The sequence below is a fragment of the Chlorocebus sabaeus genome, chromosome 14, assembly GCF_047675955.1.
Source record: "Chlorocebus sabaeus isolate Y175 chromosome 14, mChlSab1.0.hap1, whole genome shotgun sequence".
NCBI classification, from domain to species: Eukaryota; Metazoa; Chordata; class Mammalia; order Primates; family Cercopithecidae; genus Chlorocebus; species Chlorocebus sabaeus.
The window spans coordinates 3,583,585-3,602,181 of NC_132917.1; the positions used below are offsets into that span (position 1 = coordinate 3,583,585).

Here is an 18,597-nt window from a genome sequence, read left to right on the forward strand (position 1 = left end):
AGGCAGCGTGCAGGGCAGTGCAGCTGGAGGTCAGAGAGGAGAGGCAGTGTGCAGTGCAGTGCAGCTGGAGGTCAGAGAGGAGAGACAGCGTGCAGGGCAGTTGGAGGTCAGAGAGGAGAGGCAGCGTGCAGTGCCGCTGGAAGTCAGAGAGGAGAGGCAGCGTGCAGTGCCGCTGGAGGTCAGAGAGGAGAGGCAGCGTGCAGTGCTGCTGGAAGTCAGAGAGGAGAGGCAGCGTGCAGTGCCGCTGGAGGTCAGAGAGGAGAGGCAGCGTGCAGTGCCGCTGGAGGTCAGGAGAGGCAGCGTGCAGTGCAGTGCAGCTGGAGGTCAGAGAGGAGAGGCAGCGTGCAGTGCAGTGCAGGTGGAGGTCAGAGAGGAGAGGCAGCGTGCAGTGCAATTCATTCATTAGACAAACGTCTGTTGAGAATCTGCCAGGCAGGCTCAGGGCTGGGATGAAGAAGCCATGGTCTGTCTCCTCACAGTCCCGCCATTCAGCCCAGGACCTGGGGTGGCATCTGGTCTGCGAAACACGGCACGCGCCCTCCCCTCTCACCACTTGCATTTTGGATCCTGAAACCTTTGCCGACTCCACATTTGGCTGAAGAATCTTCCTGGGCACACACGCCTGGCTGCCACTGACTGCTAGTGGTGCTTGAATGACATTTATTTGTCATTCCAGGCCTAATAATAATATATCATCTTTACATTTAGAGAGAATGACAACTCCTTTTAATGGGAAAAAAGCAGTCTTTTTTTTTTAGTGGTTAAAAAAATGACTGTAGGTGGGAAAACATTTATCCGTATTAACAAATGTGTTGCCCGGAAATATGAAAGGTCATAGTTCTTCTTATAGGTTTTATCAAATTAATTTTTTTTTGCTTTTTTTTTTTTCTTTTTGCGATGGAGTTTCTCTCTTGTTGCCCAGGCTGGAGTGCAGTGGTATGACGTTGGCTCACTGCAACCTCCACTTCCTGGGTTCAAGCGATTCTCCTGCCTCGGCCTCTCAAGTAGCTGAGATTACAGGCACACACCACCATGCCTGGCTAATTTTTGTATTTTTAGTAGAGATGGGATTTCACCGTGTTGTCCAGGCTGGTCTCGAACTCCTGACCCACCCGCTTCGGCCTCCCAAAATGCTGGGATTGCAGGTGTGAGCCACCACGCCTGGCCTATCAAATTAATTTAAAAATCATTTACTGCCATTCTTTAAAACAACACTGATAAAGCCAGTAATGGGGCCTGAATAACATGCACCGTGGGAGGTTTGCTCTTCTGACGTCTGACGGCCTATCTGTGCTGTCTCCCCTTGTGTAGAACGAGCCAAGCAGGCTGAGGTCCCGGCTTTCTCCTCTCTGACTTCCCATGGCCCTGGGGTGCCGTGGCACTTGCTGTGGCCGGCAGGGATGTGAAGTCGTTGGCACACGAGTTTGTTCAGCCTTAGAAGCCGGTGGCACGACAGTCAAGCACTGTCCACGGATCTTCCTCAACTGGCTGTAAATATGTCGAAGTACCTTAGGTTCTCCATAAAATAACTGGCGTGTGCCTTCCTAGCTGGGCAGGAAATGACCCCAGATGCAATCTAGGTAAAAGATTTTTGTTCGTAGATTTGTACATGATTTGCAGGGAAGCCAGGCAAACAATAAATGCCAGCCACGTTTTGTTTCTTTGAGCGACGAGAGAGCCGCGTTGTGATGATGCTGGGAAGTGGGCCAGCGGTTGAAATGTTAGCCTCTCCTGGCAGAGAAATAACTTGTCATTAGAACTATGTAGTCAATCACCTGAAAATGAAAAGGATGTGGGAAAAATTCATTGCGCTCGCTGGGTCTACATTACAAAATGCACAGTGCTGAGTGGGGAGGTGTATAGAAATCCTGTTCTGGAGTCATTACTTGCAGGGACATACATCTTTGTGACCCCTGGGACCAGTGGACAATGAACACTTCAAACCCTGCCAAACTGGCCAGGTGCAGTGGCTCACGCCTGTGATCCTGGCACTTTGGGAAGCTGAGGTGGGAGGATGACTTGAGCCCAGGAGCTTAGACTACCCAGGGCAGCATAGTAAGACCGCATCTCTGGGAAAAAACGAAACAAAACAAAACAAAAAAACCAAAAATAAACAAAACCAAAAACAAAACAACAACAAGAAAACAAACAACCCTGCCAAATTGTGAACAGTGCTTGAGAACAACCTTGGTTCTTAAGATGCGTGGACAGGGCAAGTCTGCAAGGTGGAGGCGATGGGGACCGCAGAGAAACCAGGGCAGCCCCGCCGTGGATGCTAGGCCTCTGTACTCTCCGGTCTTCAGTGCTGCTGGTCCCGAACCAGAGATTAAAATATTTTTTCTTGTGACAACCAGCACTGCGTCTTCCAGGGCGTATTTTGTTCAATCCTCATCAGAGCTGAGGAGGGCCAGGCTGAGAGGGCTTACGCTGGGTTTTGCACAGGAAGGAAAGCAGTTTCTGACTCCAGGTTTGGGCTCCCCACACTGCAGGCACAGCCATGAGGCATTTGGGGTACCTGCTGCCCAGCGCTGGCTGAAGTACGCATGGCCCTGTTCAACTGCAGACACAGGTCCATTAAGCAGAGCCCCTGGGAGATGGCGTTTAAGTGGATTTTGTGATTAGCTGAGATATATGAGGAAAATCCATGTTAAATCCTCTTCTTTCAAAAGTCGTGCTGTTTTTAATGACTTACTGTTCTTTCTTTCCTGCTTTAGTAACGAGAGTTTGTTGGACACAGTGTAATGTGTGGTGCTTTTCAGGGTCCTTCCCTGCCTCCAGTTGTTACTATGAACTGTTTTTCTTTTCTTTGATTTTATGTTTTTTGGTTTTTTGCTTTTTTAGAGATAGGATCTTGCTCTGTCACCCAGGCTGGAGTGCAGTGGTGCAATTAACTGCAGCCTCCAACTCCTGGGGTGAAGAACTCCTCCCACCTCAGCTTCCTGAGTTGCTGGGACTCCAGGTGCACAGCAACACACTCTGCTAATTTTTTTTTTTTTTTTTTTGAGACGGAGTTTCACTCTTGTTGCCCAGGCTAGAGTGCAATAGCGTGCTTGGCTCATTGTAACCTCTGCCTCCTGGGTTCAAGTGATTCTCCTGCCTCAGCCTTCAGAGTAGCTGAGATGACAGGCACCCACTACCACATCCGGCTAATTTTTGTATTTTTGGTAGAGACGGGGTTTCACCATGTTGACCAGGCTGGTCTCGAACTCTTGACTTCAGGTGATCCACCCGTCTTGGCCTCGCAAAGTGCTGGGATTACAGGTGTGAGCCACCATGCCCGGTCCCTGCTAATTTTTTTGTAGAGATGGAGTCTTGCTATGTTGCCCAGGCTGCCTTTAAGTGATCCTCCTGCCTTGGCCTCCCAAAGTGCTGGGATCACAGGCACGAGTCACTGCACCTGGCCAACAAGTTTTCAAAAATCAGATTAGAGACAAGCAGATGGATGCAGGTGGAGGTTGGTCAGAAGCTATCATGACAAGCTTGTCCTTACTGCTTTGTCTTGAGGAGGAGAGGAGACGAGGGTGAGTAGTCATGCTGGTTAGTGAGTCTCGCTCTGAGGTTTCGATGCCTGAGGAAGGCGTGGTAAAGACACACTGGTGTGCCAGCACATCCCAGCTGAGACATGTCGCTTGATTCTCACAGCTGTGTCTTCACCTGTAGAGTGGACGCCGTGCCCGACCCATGGTGAAATTATTATGCAAATAAGTGAATGCCACGTACAAACTCCAGGAGCTTTCTTAAGCAGTTTGAGAAGAGCTGGCAGACCTGCTTAGGGTTAATTCTCTAGGAGCACTGTTGGAGCACCCTCCTCTTCCTGGTGCTCTGGGGGACTGGGGGTTGGGGGAGATGGAGCTGTGTCTTCTCGGAGCTTTCAGCCTGGGGGAGAGAGAGCAGACTGCTGTCATGTAGGCGGTGTGAAATGCTTTATGAAGGAAACATTCTTCCGCCCTCCTCTGGGCCACAGTCACTGTCGGCCTGGATCATGGCATGGATGGTCAGGTTATCCCCATGGACCACAGCATGGATGGTCAGGTTATCCCCATGGACCATGGCATGGATGGTCAGGTTATCCCCATGGACCATGGCATGGATGGTCAGGTTATCCCCATGAGCTCCAGGCATGAAGTCCCTGGGCTGCCTGCTGCCCCAGGCTCGCGGCTGGCTCTGCCCAGCCACCTGGCTTCCCGTCAGCCCTTCCAGCCCTTCCCCCTCATCTGTGCACCTGCTGACCCTGTGCTCAGAACACTTCTTACTCTGTGCCTGGCTACCCTGCTCAGCAGCTCAGCCTGAGAGCCGCCCCTCAGAGGGACTTTTCGGATCTTGCCGTCTAAATTATGGCTCCTTTGTTGAGGTGATTGCCTCATTTTATTCTTGCGCCCCGTGTTGCTAATGAGAATTCTTATGTCAATCTGTTTCTCATTCACAGGCATGCAGTCTATAAAACTGTTTTCCCCTCCTGGGGAGCTGACAGAATTTTCTCTTTATTCTCAGTGTTCTGCGGTGTCGCTCTGACATATCTGAGTTACTTTTCTCTGATTTTCCCCGTGTGGTTCTCTGCAGGCCCTTTCACAACATTCTTTCATGGCTTTCCTTAGTACTGGGAAATTGCAGCTACTGAATCTTCACAGCCACGAAGCCTTTGTTCTCTCTTTCCGGAAATGCTATAAGATGGCCATTGGCATTTGTAAGTTTTTCCTTCAACTCTCAACTTCATAACTTCAAAACAAACAAACGACACCTGCATTTCTTATTAGTACTGCCTTGTGAACAATGCTTCCTCCTCACCCCTGGCTTCACGGGGCCTCTTCGTCCTTGGCCACTGGGGACTCGCCTTTCTGCGGAGTGGCTCCCGCACAACGTCTCTGCTTGGCTCTTTCCGCCGCAGTGTGTTGTTCACGGACTGGCCTCTCCCATGTTATGAGGACCTCAGTTCACCGATTGCACAGTCAGCGTCCGGCTGCTCCACCTTTCTGTCTCCTCTGTTCTTTCTTCTGCACGATACTGGTGCCCCTGAAACCTCTGAGGATTCTTAATGCTGAGTTTATCTTGTTAGTGGATATTTCTTGCTGAAGTGTCAACACTTCTCTTTTCTTCTTACAAGCTAGGAAAGCAGACTTGAGAACTACTTGGAGCCTCAGGGCAGCGTGTGAGTGTCCACCATGGGTCAGCCCAGGGGCAGCCCACAGGCTTCTCAGCAGGTGGCCCTGGGGGGCTGGGGCTGGGGCACGGGGGTGATGTGGGGATGTGCCAGCCGCTGTCGCTGTGCTTTTCTCTTTGTTACTTGGATTTAAATGGAATGTCCCCTCCGTGAGGCCAGATAATCAGCTTTGGGGATTTTGTGGAGGGATCTGTAATCTCAGCTGAGCCTCTCTCCAAGACAAGGTGCAAATGGAGAGTTATAGAGAAGCAAAGTTTACGTGAACGCTGGCACGACTGTGCAGAGAGGGAAGGTGAACTTGTAGCATGTCAGTGCACACACATGCACACCCATGCACACGCACACACACATGCACACCTACGCTCACACACGCACACATGCACATGCACCCACACGCACATCTATGCACATGCACACACGCACACACACATGCACACCTACGCTCACACACGCACATCTATGCACATGCACACACACACGCACACAGATCCACACACGCAGACGTGCACACACACGCACACAGATCCACACACGCAGACGTGCACACACACGCACACATGCACACACACACGCACACAGATCCACACACGCAGACGTGCACACACACGCACACATGCACACACACACGCACACAGATCCACACACGCAGACGTGCACACACACGCACACATGCACACACACACGCACACAGATCCACACACGCAGACGTGCACACACACGCACACATGCGCACACAGCTGCACACACACGTGTACACACACATGCACACACACGCACACATGCACACGCACACACGCACATCTATGCACATGCACACACACACGCACACATGCGCACACACACGCACACAGATCCACACATGCAGACGTGCACACACACGCACACATGCGCACACAGCTGCACACACACACACGTGTACACACACATGCACACACACGCACACACACTCCCTCTCTGCAGCCATTCAGAGGAGGGATAGTGCAACAGGTAAGAAATGCGACCTTATAAAAATGACTACAGAGGAGTCCCAGCCAGCAGATCAGAGTGGTCCTGTTGAGAGAATCCAGAAGAGCCTCCCGGAGAACCAGGTGAGAAGGCGGACGCTGGACAGGAGCCGGCTGACCAGGCAGGCTGGGCAGAGGGCACAGAGTAGGGAATGACCGGGATCCGAGGTGGAGACCACACTGAGGAGGGGCTCAAGTACTGGGCGTCACTGATAGCTAAATCCAGAGACATAATAGAATTCCGTGTGTTTCAGGACAGTGGTTTTGGTGTGGATTAGAGTGTGGGGAGCAGACTGGAGCGGAGGCGTTGGTGCCCACAGGCCCCTGGCCTCACCGCGCACATCTCTGAACTGTGCCTTGTAGGGCGTCTCCACCGTGATTCACCCTCTGTCTCCCGCGCCTGCTGAGCCCCGGGAGCGGGTGGACGTGCCCAGCTGGTCACAGGCAGCCCCCACGGTGGAGGCCCTGGCTGAGCAGGAGCCTGTGCCTGGGGGACTCACGCTGACAGGGCCGGGGGGTGCTGACGTAGCGCCCGAGGTCATCCTTCCCCGAGTACCAAGCAGACGAAGCGCAGGGAGAGGTCGGGGTGTCACTTCCCGTGGGGGGCACCTGGAGACGCTGCCGCCCTTCTCATTGGTGTTAGGGTAGGGGAGAGCTGGCATTTAGATGGGGCACTGTGTGCCCAGGGACGGACTGGGAGCCCACCACGAGGGGGAACGGGTGAAAGAAACATGCCCTTTCTAAGAGAGAAGGTAGGGCAGGGAGAGAAATAGCCCTAAAAACAGAATCAGCGGCACCCAGCGTAGGGGCTGGGCTGCAGGCAGGGGGGGAGGGCGTGGGGACAAGGGGCCTGGGCACCTGCAGGGACCCAGAGAGAGCCCTTCTAACTGTTCTTCCTCCACAAATCACTCTGGGATGATGTGCTGGCCAGACAAGCTGCTAAATGGATGTGACTTCTTCCACAGGGGATGCGGGAGAGAAGGGAGACAAAGGCGCCCCAGGACGGCCTGGAAGAGTCGGCCCCACGGGAGAAAAAGGTACCTGCAGCCCTGGGCCGGCCCTCAGAGCTCTGAGGATGGAGGCACCACTTCTGCAAGAGCCGGGTGGGGAGGTGGGGGTGGGGGTTCCAGAGAGGACAGGCCCTGCCCTCTGGGTCCCAGGGAGGCACACAGCACGGGGCTTGGCTCGGGAGCGAGGAGGGGAGAATGCTCCTCCAGCAGTGCTCCGTGTGCTGACCTGTGCGGCCCCAGGAGAGAAAGTGTGTCCTGGAACTCAGCAGAGGCTCCTGGCCTCTGTAAGCCTCATCTGTAAGATGGGAATAACAGCTTCCAGATCATTTGTGAGCGCTAAGTGGAGCAGTGTCGTTATGAAGACACTGTGGCAGGGTACACAGATAGGACCCTCATCACTGTGCATCTGTCTCCTCCTAAAGTCGGATGATTCTGCCTGCCCTGTGGGACTGTGCCGAGGCTCATGGGAGCCAGATCATACATGTAAAGGAAATGTATCATGTGTTAAGTAGCTGCACAGTACATGGCAGGGGTTAAACACATGGTGGCTATTATCTTTATATACTCCTTGTTACTGCTTTAAACTTTTTAAAATGTTTTTTCTTTTTCTTTTCTTTTTGTTTTTTTTGAGACAGAGTCTTGCTGTGTAGCCCATGCTGGAGTGCAGTGGCACAGTCTTGGCTCACTGTAACCTCCACCTCCCAGGTTCAAGCCATTCTCCTGCTTCAACCTGTTGAATAGCTGTCATGTGCTATCATGCCCAGCTAACTTTTTTTTTTTTTTTTTTTTTTTTTTGGTATTTTTGGTAGAGACTGGTCTTCACCTTGTTGGCTAGGCTGGTCTCGAACTCCTGGCCTAAAGCAATACATTTTTTTCCAAGTCATTAAAAATTGTCTCTAGAAATGCTTTCTCAATATGTATACATCATTCTATAAGAACATATACTACAGTTAGCCAACCCCCCAACCAATCCTTTAACATTGGAGAGTTAAGTTGTTTCCAATTTAAAAAAATTATTATAACAACACAAAGATGATTAAATATATATTTAAGCCCATACACTGTTCTTGAAACATTTTTGAGGTGTCATTTTTGGACATTCCCATTTTGAGATTACAGTGCAATCAGTTTTGACCATTGCCCCCACCTGTACCCTCGTCCTGAGCAAGAGCTAGAACATTCTTATTTCATTTAGCGTAATGCCCTCCAGGTTCATCCAGGTCACAAATGGTAGGATTTTCTTATATTTCAAGACTGAATAATATTCTGTTATATATATGCCATGTTTTCTTTATCCACTGATTGGTCAACGGATGCTTAGGTTGTTTTCATACGACGGCCATTGTGAATAATGCTGCAGTCAGCATGAAACTGTAGGGATCTCTTCGAGATCCGATTTCATTCCTCTGCCTGTGAGCCCAGTAGTGACATGGCCGGATCATGTGGTAGTTCTGCTTTTGATGTTTTCAAGGAGCCTCTGTACTGTTTTCCATTCCCAGCAGTGGTGTCTAAGGGCTCCCCTTTCTCCACATCTTCTCCAGTGCTTACTCTCCTTTGACTTTTTGATACCAGCCATCCTCACAGGCATGAGGTAATGTCTCATTGTGGCTTTAGTTTCTATTTTCCTAATAACTGATGACATTGAGCACCTTTCCGTATACCTGTTGGACATCTGTATGTCTTCTTTAGAAAAATATCCACGGCCGGGCGCGGTGGCTCAAGCCTGTAATCCCAGCACTTTGGGAGGCCAAGACGGGCGGATCACGAGGTCAGGAGATCGAGACCATCCTGGCTAACACGGTGAAACCCCGTCTCTACTAAAAATACAAAAAACTAGCCGGGCGAGGTGGCGGGCGCCTGTAGTCCCAGCTACTCCGGAGGCTGAGGCAGGAGAATGGCGTAAACCCGGGAGGCGGAGCTTGCAGTGAGCTGAGATCCGGCCACTGCAGTCCAGCCCGGGCTACAGAGCAAGACTCCGTCTCAAAAAAAAAAAAAAAAAAAAGAAAAGAAAAATATCCGCCTGTAATCCCAGCACTCTGGGAGGCCGAGGCAGGCAGATCACGAGGTCAGGAGATCCAGACCATCCTGGTTAACACGGTGAAACCCCGTCTCTACTAAAAATACAAAAAATTAGCCAGGCATGGTGGCGGGTGCCTGTAGTCACAGCTACTTGGGAGGCTGAGGCAGGAGAATGGCGTGAACCCGGGAGGCGGAGCTTGCAGTGAGCTGAGATCACGCCACTGCACTCCAGCCTAGGCGACAGAGGGAGACTCCATCTCAAAAAAAAAAAAAAAAAAAAAAAAAATGTCTATTCAGATTCTTTGCCCATTTTTAAATTGGGTTATTTGTTTTTTGGCTATTGAGTTGTATGAGTTCCTCATATATTTTGCATATTAACCTCTTATCAGATACATGGTTTGCAAATACTGTCTCCCGTTCCATAGGCACATTTCTGTTTTGTTGATTGCTTTCTTTGCTGTGCAGAAACTTGTTAGTTGGATAGGTTAGTCCCACTTACTTATTTTTGCTTTTGTTGCCTGTGCTTTTGGGGGCATATAAAAAAAAAATCATTGCCAAGACCAAAGTCAAGGAACTTTTCCCTTACATTTTCTTTTAGGAGTTCTGTGATTTCAGGTATTACATTTAAATCTTCTATTTTGAGCTGATTTTTATGTATAGTATAAGACAAGGATTCAGTTTTGGTTTTTTTTGCATGTGAATATTCAGTTTTCCCAATAGCATTGTGTATTCTTTGTGCCTTTGTTGAAGGTTAGTTGACTGTATATGCACGCACGGGCTTATTTCTGTGCTTTCTATTCTGCGCTATGGTCTGTGTGTCTGTTTTTATGCCAGTGCTCATTTGAGCAAGTATACTGCTTTGATTACCATCTATCCGTAATATAATTTAAAACCAGGAAGTGTGATGCCTTTAGCTTTGTTTTTCTTGCTGAAGACTGCTTTGGCGATACATGACCTTTTATGGATTCACATGAATTTTAGGATTTTTTTTCCATTTCTGTGAACAGTGCCTTTGGAATTTTGATGGAGATTGCACTGAATCTGTAGATTGCTTTGGGTAGTGTGGACATTTTGAAATATTAATTCTTTTGATCCATGAACATGAGATTTTTTTCCATTTATTTGTGTCTTCAATGTTTCATAGTTCTCAGTGTACAGGTACACAACTCTTCCTTGGTTAAATTTATTCCTAAATATGTCATTCTGTTTAGTGCTACAGTCAGGGAGACGATTTCCTTAAATTTCTTCAGGTAGCTCGTTGTTAGTGTATAAAAATGCTGCTGATGTTCATGTGTTGATTTTGTATCCTGCAACTTCACTGAATTTGTTTGTTAGTGCTAACCAGTTTTTAGTGGAGTCTTTAGGGTTTTATTTATATAAGATTATGCCATCTGCAAACAGAGCCAGCTTTCTCTCTCCCTTTCCAATTTGGATCCCTCCCTCCCTCTCTTCCTCCTTCCCTCTGCCTTTCTCTTCCTTTCTTTCTCTCTCTTTCTCCCTTTCCTTTTCTTTCCTTTCCCCTTTCCTTTTCTCTTTCTTGCTTAATTGTTCTGGCTAGGACTTCCAGCCCTATATTGAATACAAGAGATGAGAATGGGCATCCTTGTCTTGTTTCTGATTTTAGAGTAAAGCTTTCAGCTTTTCACCAGTGAGTATGATGTTAGCTGTGGACTTCTCATATATGGCCTTTATTGTGTTGAGATGGAGTCTTTGTATATGTGCTTTCTTGAGAGCTTTTATCATGAAACAACACTGAGTTTTGTCAAATGTTCTTTCTGCATCTACTGACGATAATATGATGTTTATTCTCTATTCTGTTGATGGGGTATATCACATTTATTGATTTCTGTATGTTGAACCATAGGCGTAAATTTTGCTTGATCATGGTGTATAATCCCCCTCCTTTTTTTTTTTTTTCTGAGATGGAGTCTTGCTCTGTTGCCTAGGCTGGAGTGCAATGGCACGATCTTGGTTCACTGCAACTTCTGCCTCCTGAGTTCAAACGATTCTCCTGCCTCAGCCTCCCGAGTAGCTGGGATTACAGGCATGCACCACCATGCCCAGCTAATTTTTGTATTTTTAGTAGAAATGAGGTTTCACCATGTTGGCCAGGCTGGTCTTGAACTCCTGACCTCAGGTGATCCACCTGCCTTGACCTCCCAAAGTCCTGGGATTACAGGCATGAGCCACTGCGCCTGGCCATATATAATCCTTTTAATGTGCTGTTAAATTTAGTTTGCTAGTATTGTGTTGAGGATTTTTGCATCTATGTTCATCAGGGATATTGGCCTGTAATTTTTTTTTCTTCTACTGTCCTTTTCTGGCTTTGGTATCAGGGTAATGCTAGCTTTGTAAAGCTAGTTCAGAAGTGTTCTCTCCTCTTCAGTTTTTTGTAAGATTTTAGAAGGATTGGTATTAATTCTTATTTAAATTTTTGGTAAAGTTTGGCATGAGGATGCCAGGTCCTGGACTTTTCTTCGATTGGAGATTTTTGACTATGGAATCAGTCTTGTTACCGATCTGTTCAAATTTATTATTTTTTCATTATTCAGTCTCGGTGAGTTGTATGTTTCTAGGGATTTGTCCATTTCTTGTAGGTTATTCAAACTTTTGATGTATAATTATTCATATTAGTCTCTTATGACCCTTCATATTTCTGTGGTATCAGTTGTCATTTCTCCATTGCATTTCTGATTTTATTTGAGTTAGCTCTTTTTTCTTAATCTAGCTAAGCTTTTGTCAATTTTTTTTTTTTTTTTTTTTTTGCCTTTTCAAAAAGCAACTCAGTTTTGTCGCTTTGCTATCGCTCTTCTAGTCTCTATTTGATTATTTCTGCTTGGATCTTTGTTATTTCCTTACTTCTAACTTTGGGCTTCGTTTGTTTGTTTTTTTCTAGTCCCTTATGGTGTAAAGTTAGATTGTTTGTTTGTAACCTTTCTTTTCCTTCCATGTAGGTATTTGTTGTTATAAACTTTTCTCTTAGAATATCTTTTTGCTGTATCCCATAAGTTTTTGTATGTTGTGTTTTCATTTTCATTTGTTTCAAGATATTTTTTTATTTCTTTTTTGACTCATTGATTGTTCAGGAATGTCTTGTTTAATTTTCTGGTATTTGTGAATTTTCCAGTTTTCCTTCTCTTGCTGATTCCTTGTTTTATACTGTTGTGGTTAGAAGAGATGCTTGATATGATTTCAGTCTCCTTGAATTTGTTAAGACTTGTTTTGTGGCCTAACATATGATGTATCTCGAAGAATGTTCCGTGTGCACTGGAGAGGGATGTGTTTTCCGCGCTGTTGGATGGAGTTTTCTCTGTATGTCTGTTAGCTCCATTCGGTCTAAAGTGTAGTTTATGTACAGTGTTTTCTTATTGATTTTCTGTCTGGGTGATCTTTCCATTGTTGAAAGTGAGGTATTGATGTCCCCTACTATTAGTGTATTGCTATCTATTTTCCCTTCAGATCTGTTAATATCTGCTTTACCTATTTAGATGCTCCAGTGTTGAATGTGTATATATTTGTAATGATTATGTTTTCTTGATGAATTCACTCTTTATCATTATATAAAAGCCTTTTTTTCACTCTTGGCTACAGTTTTTGATGTAGTCTATTTTGTCTGATATAAAATAAATATAGCTACTCCTATTCTGTTTTGGTTTCAGTTTGTGTGGAATATCTTTTTCCATCCCTTCATTTTTAGTCTATGACCTTAAAGCTGAAGTGTGTCTTTTGTAGGCAGTGTATATAGTTGGGTCTTCTTTTCATTTTTATTTTTTATTAAGCTACTCTATGTCTTTTGATTGGATAATTTAATCTATTTACATTTAAAGTAATTATTGATAGCTAAGGATTTGCCATTGCCATTTTGTTAATTGTTTTCTGGTCACTTGGTAGATCCTTTGTTCCTTTCTTCCTGTCTTGCTGTTTTCCTTTGTGGGTTGATACTTTTCTTTAGTAGTATGCTTTGATTCCTTTTTCTCTTTTGTGTATGTACTAGGTTTTTTATTTGTGGTTACCACAAGGCTTATATAAAACATTTTATAGTTATAACAGTCTATGCTAAACTGGTAACTTTGATCACACACAAAACTCTACACTTTTACACCCACCCCCTATTTTATGTTTTTGATATCACAATTTACATCTTTTTTATTGTACATCTATTAACAAATTATTGGACCAGGTACAGTGGCTCACACCTGTAATCCTGGCACTTTGGGAGGCCGAGGTGGGCGGATCACGAGGTCAGGAGTTTGAGACCACCCTGGCCAGCATGGTGAAACCTCGTCTTTACTAAAAATACAAAAATTAGCCAAGTGTGGTGATGTGCACCTGTAGTCCCAGCTACTCAGGAGGCTGAGGCAGGAGAATCACTTGAACCCGGGAGGTGGGTCTTGCAGTGAACTGAGATTGCACCACTGTACTCCAGCCTGGGCGACAGAGTGAGACTCCAATCTCAAAAAAAGATAAATAAATAAAATATATTAGCTGGGTGTGGTGGCACGTGCCTGTAGTCACGGTTGAGGCAGGAGGATTGTTTGAGCCCAGGATCTGGAGGCTGCAGTGAGAGAGTGAAACCCTGTCTCTCAAAACAAACAACAACAACAACAAATTATTGTGGCTATAGTTATTTTTAATATCTTTGTCTTTTAACCTTTACACGAGAGTTATATATGATTTACACATAACCATTACACCATCAGAGTATTCTGAATTTGACTATTGTTATCATTTGAATGTTTGCCCCCTCTAAAACTCACATTGAAACTTGGCTTTAATATAGTATTGAGAGATCAGACTTTTAGGAGGTGATTGGATCATGAGTTCTCTGACATTATGAATGACTGCTCCATTTATGAGTTAATAGATGAATGGGTTATTACAGGAGTGGGTTAGTTATCATGAGAGTGGGACTATTGTAAAAGCCAGGTGGCCTCTCTCATGAGCCCCCTTACTGTGTGATGCCCTGTGCTACCTCAAGACTCTGCGGAGAGTCCTCATCAGATGTGGCCTCTTGACCTTGGATTTCCCAGCCTCTGGAACTGTAAAAGTAATTTCTTTTCTTTTTTTTTTTTTTCGAGACGGAGTCTTGCTCTGTTGCCCAGGCTGGAGTGCAGTGGGGCGATCTCGGCTCACTGCAAGCTCTGCCTCCCGGGTTCACGCCATTCTCCTGCCTCAGCCTCCCAAGTAGCTGGAACTACAGGCGCCCGCCACCTCGCCCGGCTAATATTTTGTATTTTTAGTAGAGACGGGGTTTCACCGTGTTAGCCAGGATGGTCTCGATCTCCTGACCCCATGATCCGCCCACCTCGGCCTCCCAAAGTGCTGGGGTTACAAGCGTGAGCCACGGCGCCCGACCAATTTCTTTTCTTTATAAATTACCCGGTCACAGATATTTGATAATGGCAACAGAAAACAGACTAAGACAAGTATATAGTTTTATCAGTTATCTCTACACTTTTAAATGTTTTCATGTTACTAATGAGCATCCTTTCGTTTCAGTTTGAAGAACTTTCTTTTATCTTTCTTGTAAGGGAAGTCTAGTGGTGGGGAACTTCTTTAGCTTTTGTGTATCTGGGAGACTCTTTATGTTTCCTTTATTTTTGAAGGATGGCTTTGCTGAGTACATAATCTCATTGCCAGTTTTTTTCTTTCAGTGCTTTGAATATATGATCCCACTTTCTCCTGGTCTGCAAGTTTTCTGCTGAGAAGTCTGCTGATAGCCTTATAAGGGTTCTCTTGTATGTGATGAGTTTCTTTTCTCTTTCTGCTTTCAAAATTCTCTTCTTGTTTTTGATTTATGGTAGTTTGATTATAATGTATCTTGGTGAAGTTTTCTGTGGGTTGAACCTATTTGGAGACTTTAAGCTTCATGTACCTTGATGTCTACATCACTCCCAAGTTTGGAAAGTTTTTTAGGCATTAATTCTTTAAATAAGCTTTCTATCACCTTCTCTCTATATTCTCCTAATGCAACGTCCATAATGTGAATGTTAGCTTTCTTGATGGTATCCTTTAGATCTCATAGGCTTTCTTAATTTCTTTTAATGCCTTTTTTCTTTTTTCCTCTCTGATTGGATATTTTTAAATGACCTATCATCAAGCTCACATATTCTTTCTTTTCTTTTGTTGGATCCGTTCTGCTGTTGATGCTGTCTACTGCATTTTAAATTTTATTCATTCTGTTCTTTAGCTTTAGAGTTTCGTTTGATTCTTTTTTTAAAAAAAAATCTCTATCTCTTCATTGAATTCCTCATTTTTAATGTATTGTTTTTCTAATTTTGTTGAGTTGTGTGTCTGTGTTCTCTTGTATCTCACCGAGCTTCCTTAAAGTGATTATTTTTAGTTCTTTGTTAGGCAATTTGTAGATCTCCATTTCTTTGGGATTGGTTTACTAGAGTATTATTGTGTTCCTTTGGTAGTGTCATGTTTCCTTGATATTTTATATTCCTTGAAGTCTTGCATTGCTGTTTTTTCATTTGCAAAAGCAGTCACCTCCTCTAGTTTTTATGACTTTTCTTGGGAGAGAAATTTCTTTACTAAACAGCCTGGCTAGGGATTCTGAGGCGCTCTCAGTCCATTTCTATGGAGGCGCCTGCTCCACACCTTTTGCTTCTCTTGGAGAGGGGTGAATTTTTTTTTTTTTTTTTTTTTTTTTTTTTTTTTTTTTTTTTTTTTTTGGAGACGGAGTCTTGCTCTGTCGCCCAGGCTGGAGTGCAGTGGCCGGATCTCAGCTCACTGCAAGCTCCGCCTCCTGGGTTTACGCCATTCTCCTGCCTCAGCCTCCCGAGTAGTTGTGACTACAGGCGCCCGCCACCTCGCCCGGCTAGTTTTTTGTATTTTTTAGTAGAGATGGGGTTTCACCGTGTTAGCCAGGATGGTCTCGATCTCCTGACCTCGTGATCCGCCCGTCTCGGCCTCCCAAAGTGCTGGGATTACAGGCTTGAGCCACCGCGCCCGGCCGAATTTTTTAAGAGTATATGCCTTTTCTTGATCCCACAAAGCCAGTCTAGGTGCTATGAGCCTCTCATTAGTTTCCCCTAGGGCAGTGCTCTGAAATGCTCAAGTTCTTGTGCCTTCTTCCCATCCCGCACAGTCAAGCTATCTGTCTGTGTGAGATGCTTGCACTTGCCATCTTTGGGCGTGCCTTTGGGGAGCTGGCGGAGGGATGGGTGAAGCATGTGAGCATTTGGGTGCCCGTGGACCAGTTGGGATGGTTCACAGGAGGGCGTCTCAATTGGCTTGTTGGGGGGCTTCCTAATAAAATCTGCAGAGCAATTATTAAGGTCCATAGCCTTTCTTCCCAGCTGCCAGTCTCTCCCAACTTCTCCTCCATGTCAGCCACCTCGGTATTGCAGGTGGGACAAGAAAGAAGCAGGCCTTTTTGGGCAGCATCCTGCATGTCTGGGGAAGCTGGAAGCTCACTTACTACACTTTTACTTACTCCAGTGGGAGACATCATGGGCCAAGGGGGTCTCCCTGGGCGCTGAGTTATGTTTCCTGGGGAAAGGGTCACATGGGTAAAATGAAACTGTTCTTACCCTCATCAGTGCACCTGTTGGATTTTTTTCTGTAACAAACAGTGTGCTGGAACTTCTGCACTGGACTTCCAGACTCCTACAAAGACACTCTTGTTTGTGGGGACTTGTCAAAATGGAATCTTCTTTCGGGAGACTACGGTAGAAAGCCATCCTCCTAAGGTCACCCATGCGTGCATGTCTTGTCTTCCTAATTAGATTATACATTCCTCAAGGGTAGGGATTTGTGGATCACACTCTGCCATCTGGTGAGTAAGTGGTTCAAAGTCCCCAACATAGTAGTTATTCCTAAGTATTAGATTGATAGATTTATAGAGGGTCATGAAACATACATTGACTACCCCAGAGATACGGGGTTAAAGTCTGATAGACTCTTTTCGTTTCTACCTTTCAAAGAATCGTAACAAAAGGATCCACAAACACAATGACTTGCTGATCCAAGGTTGCAAGGATTCTCTATTAAAACCTCTGAGGAATTCCCTTCTCCCTCCCTCTTTTCTTCCTTCCTTCTCCCACTTAGAAGTGGCAGCAGGCTTTTTCAGGCTCCGAGGCATGTCCCCACTGATGTTCAGCTGTGGGCCAGCCTTCCATGCTCAAGCAGGCCTCAGGTCCCTGCTGAGGGCTGGGCACAGATGGAGGGTGAGCCTGAGGCAGGATGTGCCGGAGAGCAACTGCTGAGACAGCGTTCTCGGCTGGCTTGTGGTGGGTGTGGGGCCATGGACCCAGCCCAGGGTGGGGGTTAGGGAAGGCACTCGGGAGCCTACTGGTAATTCAAGGTTTCTGAAATCTGGAGACGGGGAGGGCTAGGAGTCCATATATGGATGTGGTGTTTGGCATCCCAGGGAGTCAGCTTAGGGCAGTGGCATTTAGCACTCAAGGGTCTACGCTAGGCCTCAGCTTGGACCCAGGACTTTGAAAGTTTTGTTTTGTTTTGTTTTGTTTTGTTTTGAGACAGAGTCTCGCTCTCACTCTGTTGCCCAGGCTGGAGTACAGTGGCATAATCTTGGCTCACTACAACCTCCTCCACCTCCCGGGTTCAAGTGATTCTCCTGCCTCAGCCTCCTGAGTAGCGGGATTACAGGGGCCCACCACCACACCTGGCTAATTTTTGTGTTTTTAGTGGAGACGGGGTTTCACCACATTGGTCAGGCTGGTCTTGAACTTCTGACCTCAAGAAATCCACCCCCCTTGGCTTCCCAAAGTGCTGGGATTACAGGCATGAGCCGCCATACCTGGCAGACTTTACAAAGTTATTTAACAGCTCTATTATCTGAGTTGTCAAGCAGGGATAGTCAAACATTGTATTTACTGTTTCCAACGGTCACAGCCGGTCATGGCAGCTTCTGATGTCTCCAAAAGGAAGCACACCTCATCCTGTGTAGAGATGGGATCACAGGGTAATGGATCTGGAAATCTCACCTTCACACTTACGCTGGACCCTGAGATGCAGAGAATAGGCAACCACCCTGCCCATGGCCACACGGCTTGGACAGAACTGGAGCAGAAGCCCCATCTCTAGATGGACGTGGTTTGCTGGGAGGGAGGAATATTGTTAGGCATAATGTGGTCCCAGCTTCGGCTGAGCAGGGCAGAGACCACAGACGTGGAGCCAGACAGTTCTGGGCACACTGGGCCTGTCTGTATCGTGGCTCCACCACCTGTCAGTCATGTCAGCTTCCGGAATCAGCTTTGTCTTTCCAAGCCCCCTTTTTCTGTACCTGTAAAATGGGGGGTGGGGGGGATCTACCTGCTAGGACTCCCAGAAGGGGTAAAAGGAAGTATAGACGCACAGTGTCTTGGATGCAGCAGTTGCCCGGTGCCTGGTGGCCTGGTGATTGCTGTTGTTATTTTCCGTTTGCACAGAAGAAGGT

General features: G+C 46.4%; 1 protein-coding gene across 2 annotated transcripts in view; it reads left to right on the top strand.

The window, feature by feature from the left end:
- Positions 1 to 18,597, top strand: part of COLEC11 (collectin subfamily member 11) — a 51,374-nt gene that overhangs the window by 13,883 nt on the left and 18,894 nt on the right. The window contains exon 3 of one of the 2 annotated variants that reach the window (XM_073022752.1): positions 7,128 to 7,199. The exons of the other annotated variant lie outside the window; for it this stretch is intronic. Within the exon in view, the coding sequence (XP_072878853.1) occupies positions 7,128 to 7,199 (72 nt within the window). The remainder of the gene's footprint in view (positions 1 to 7,127; positions 7,200 to 18,597) is intronic. 2 annotated transcript variants of the gene reach the window in all.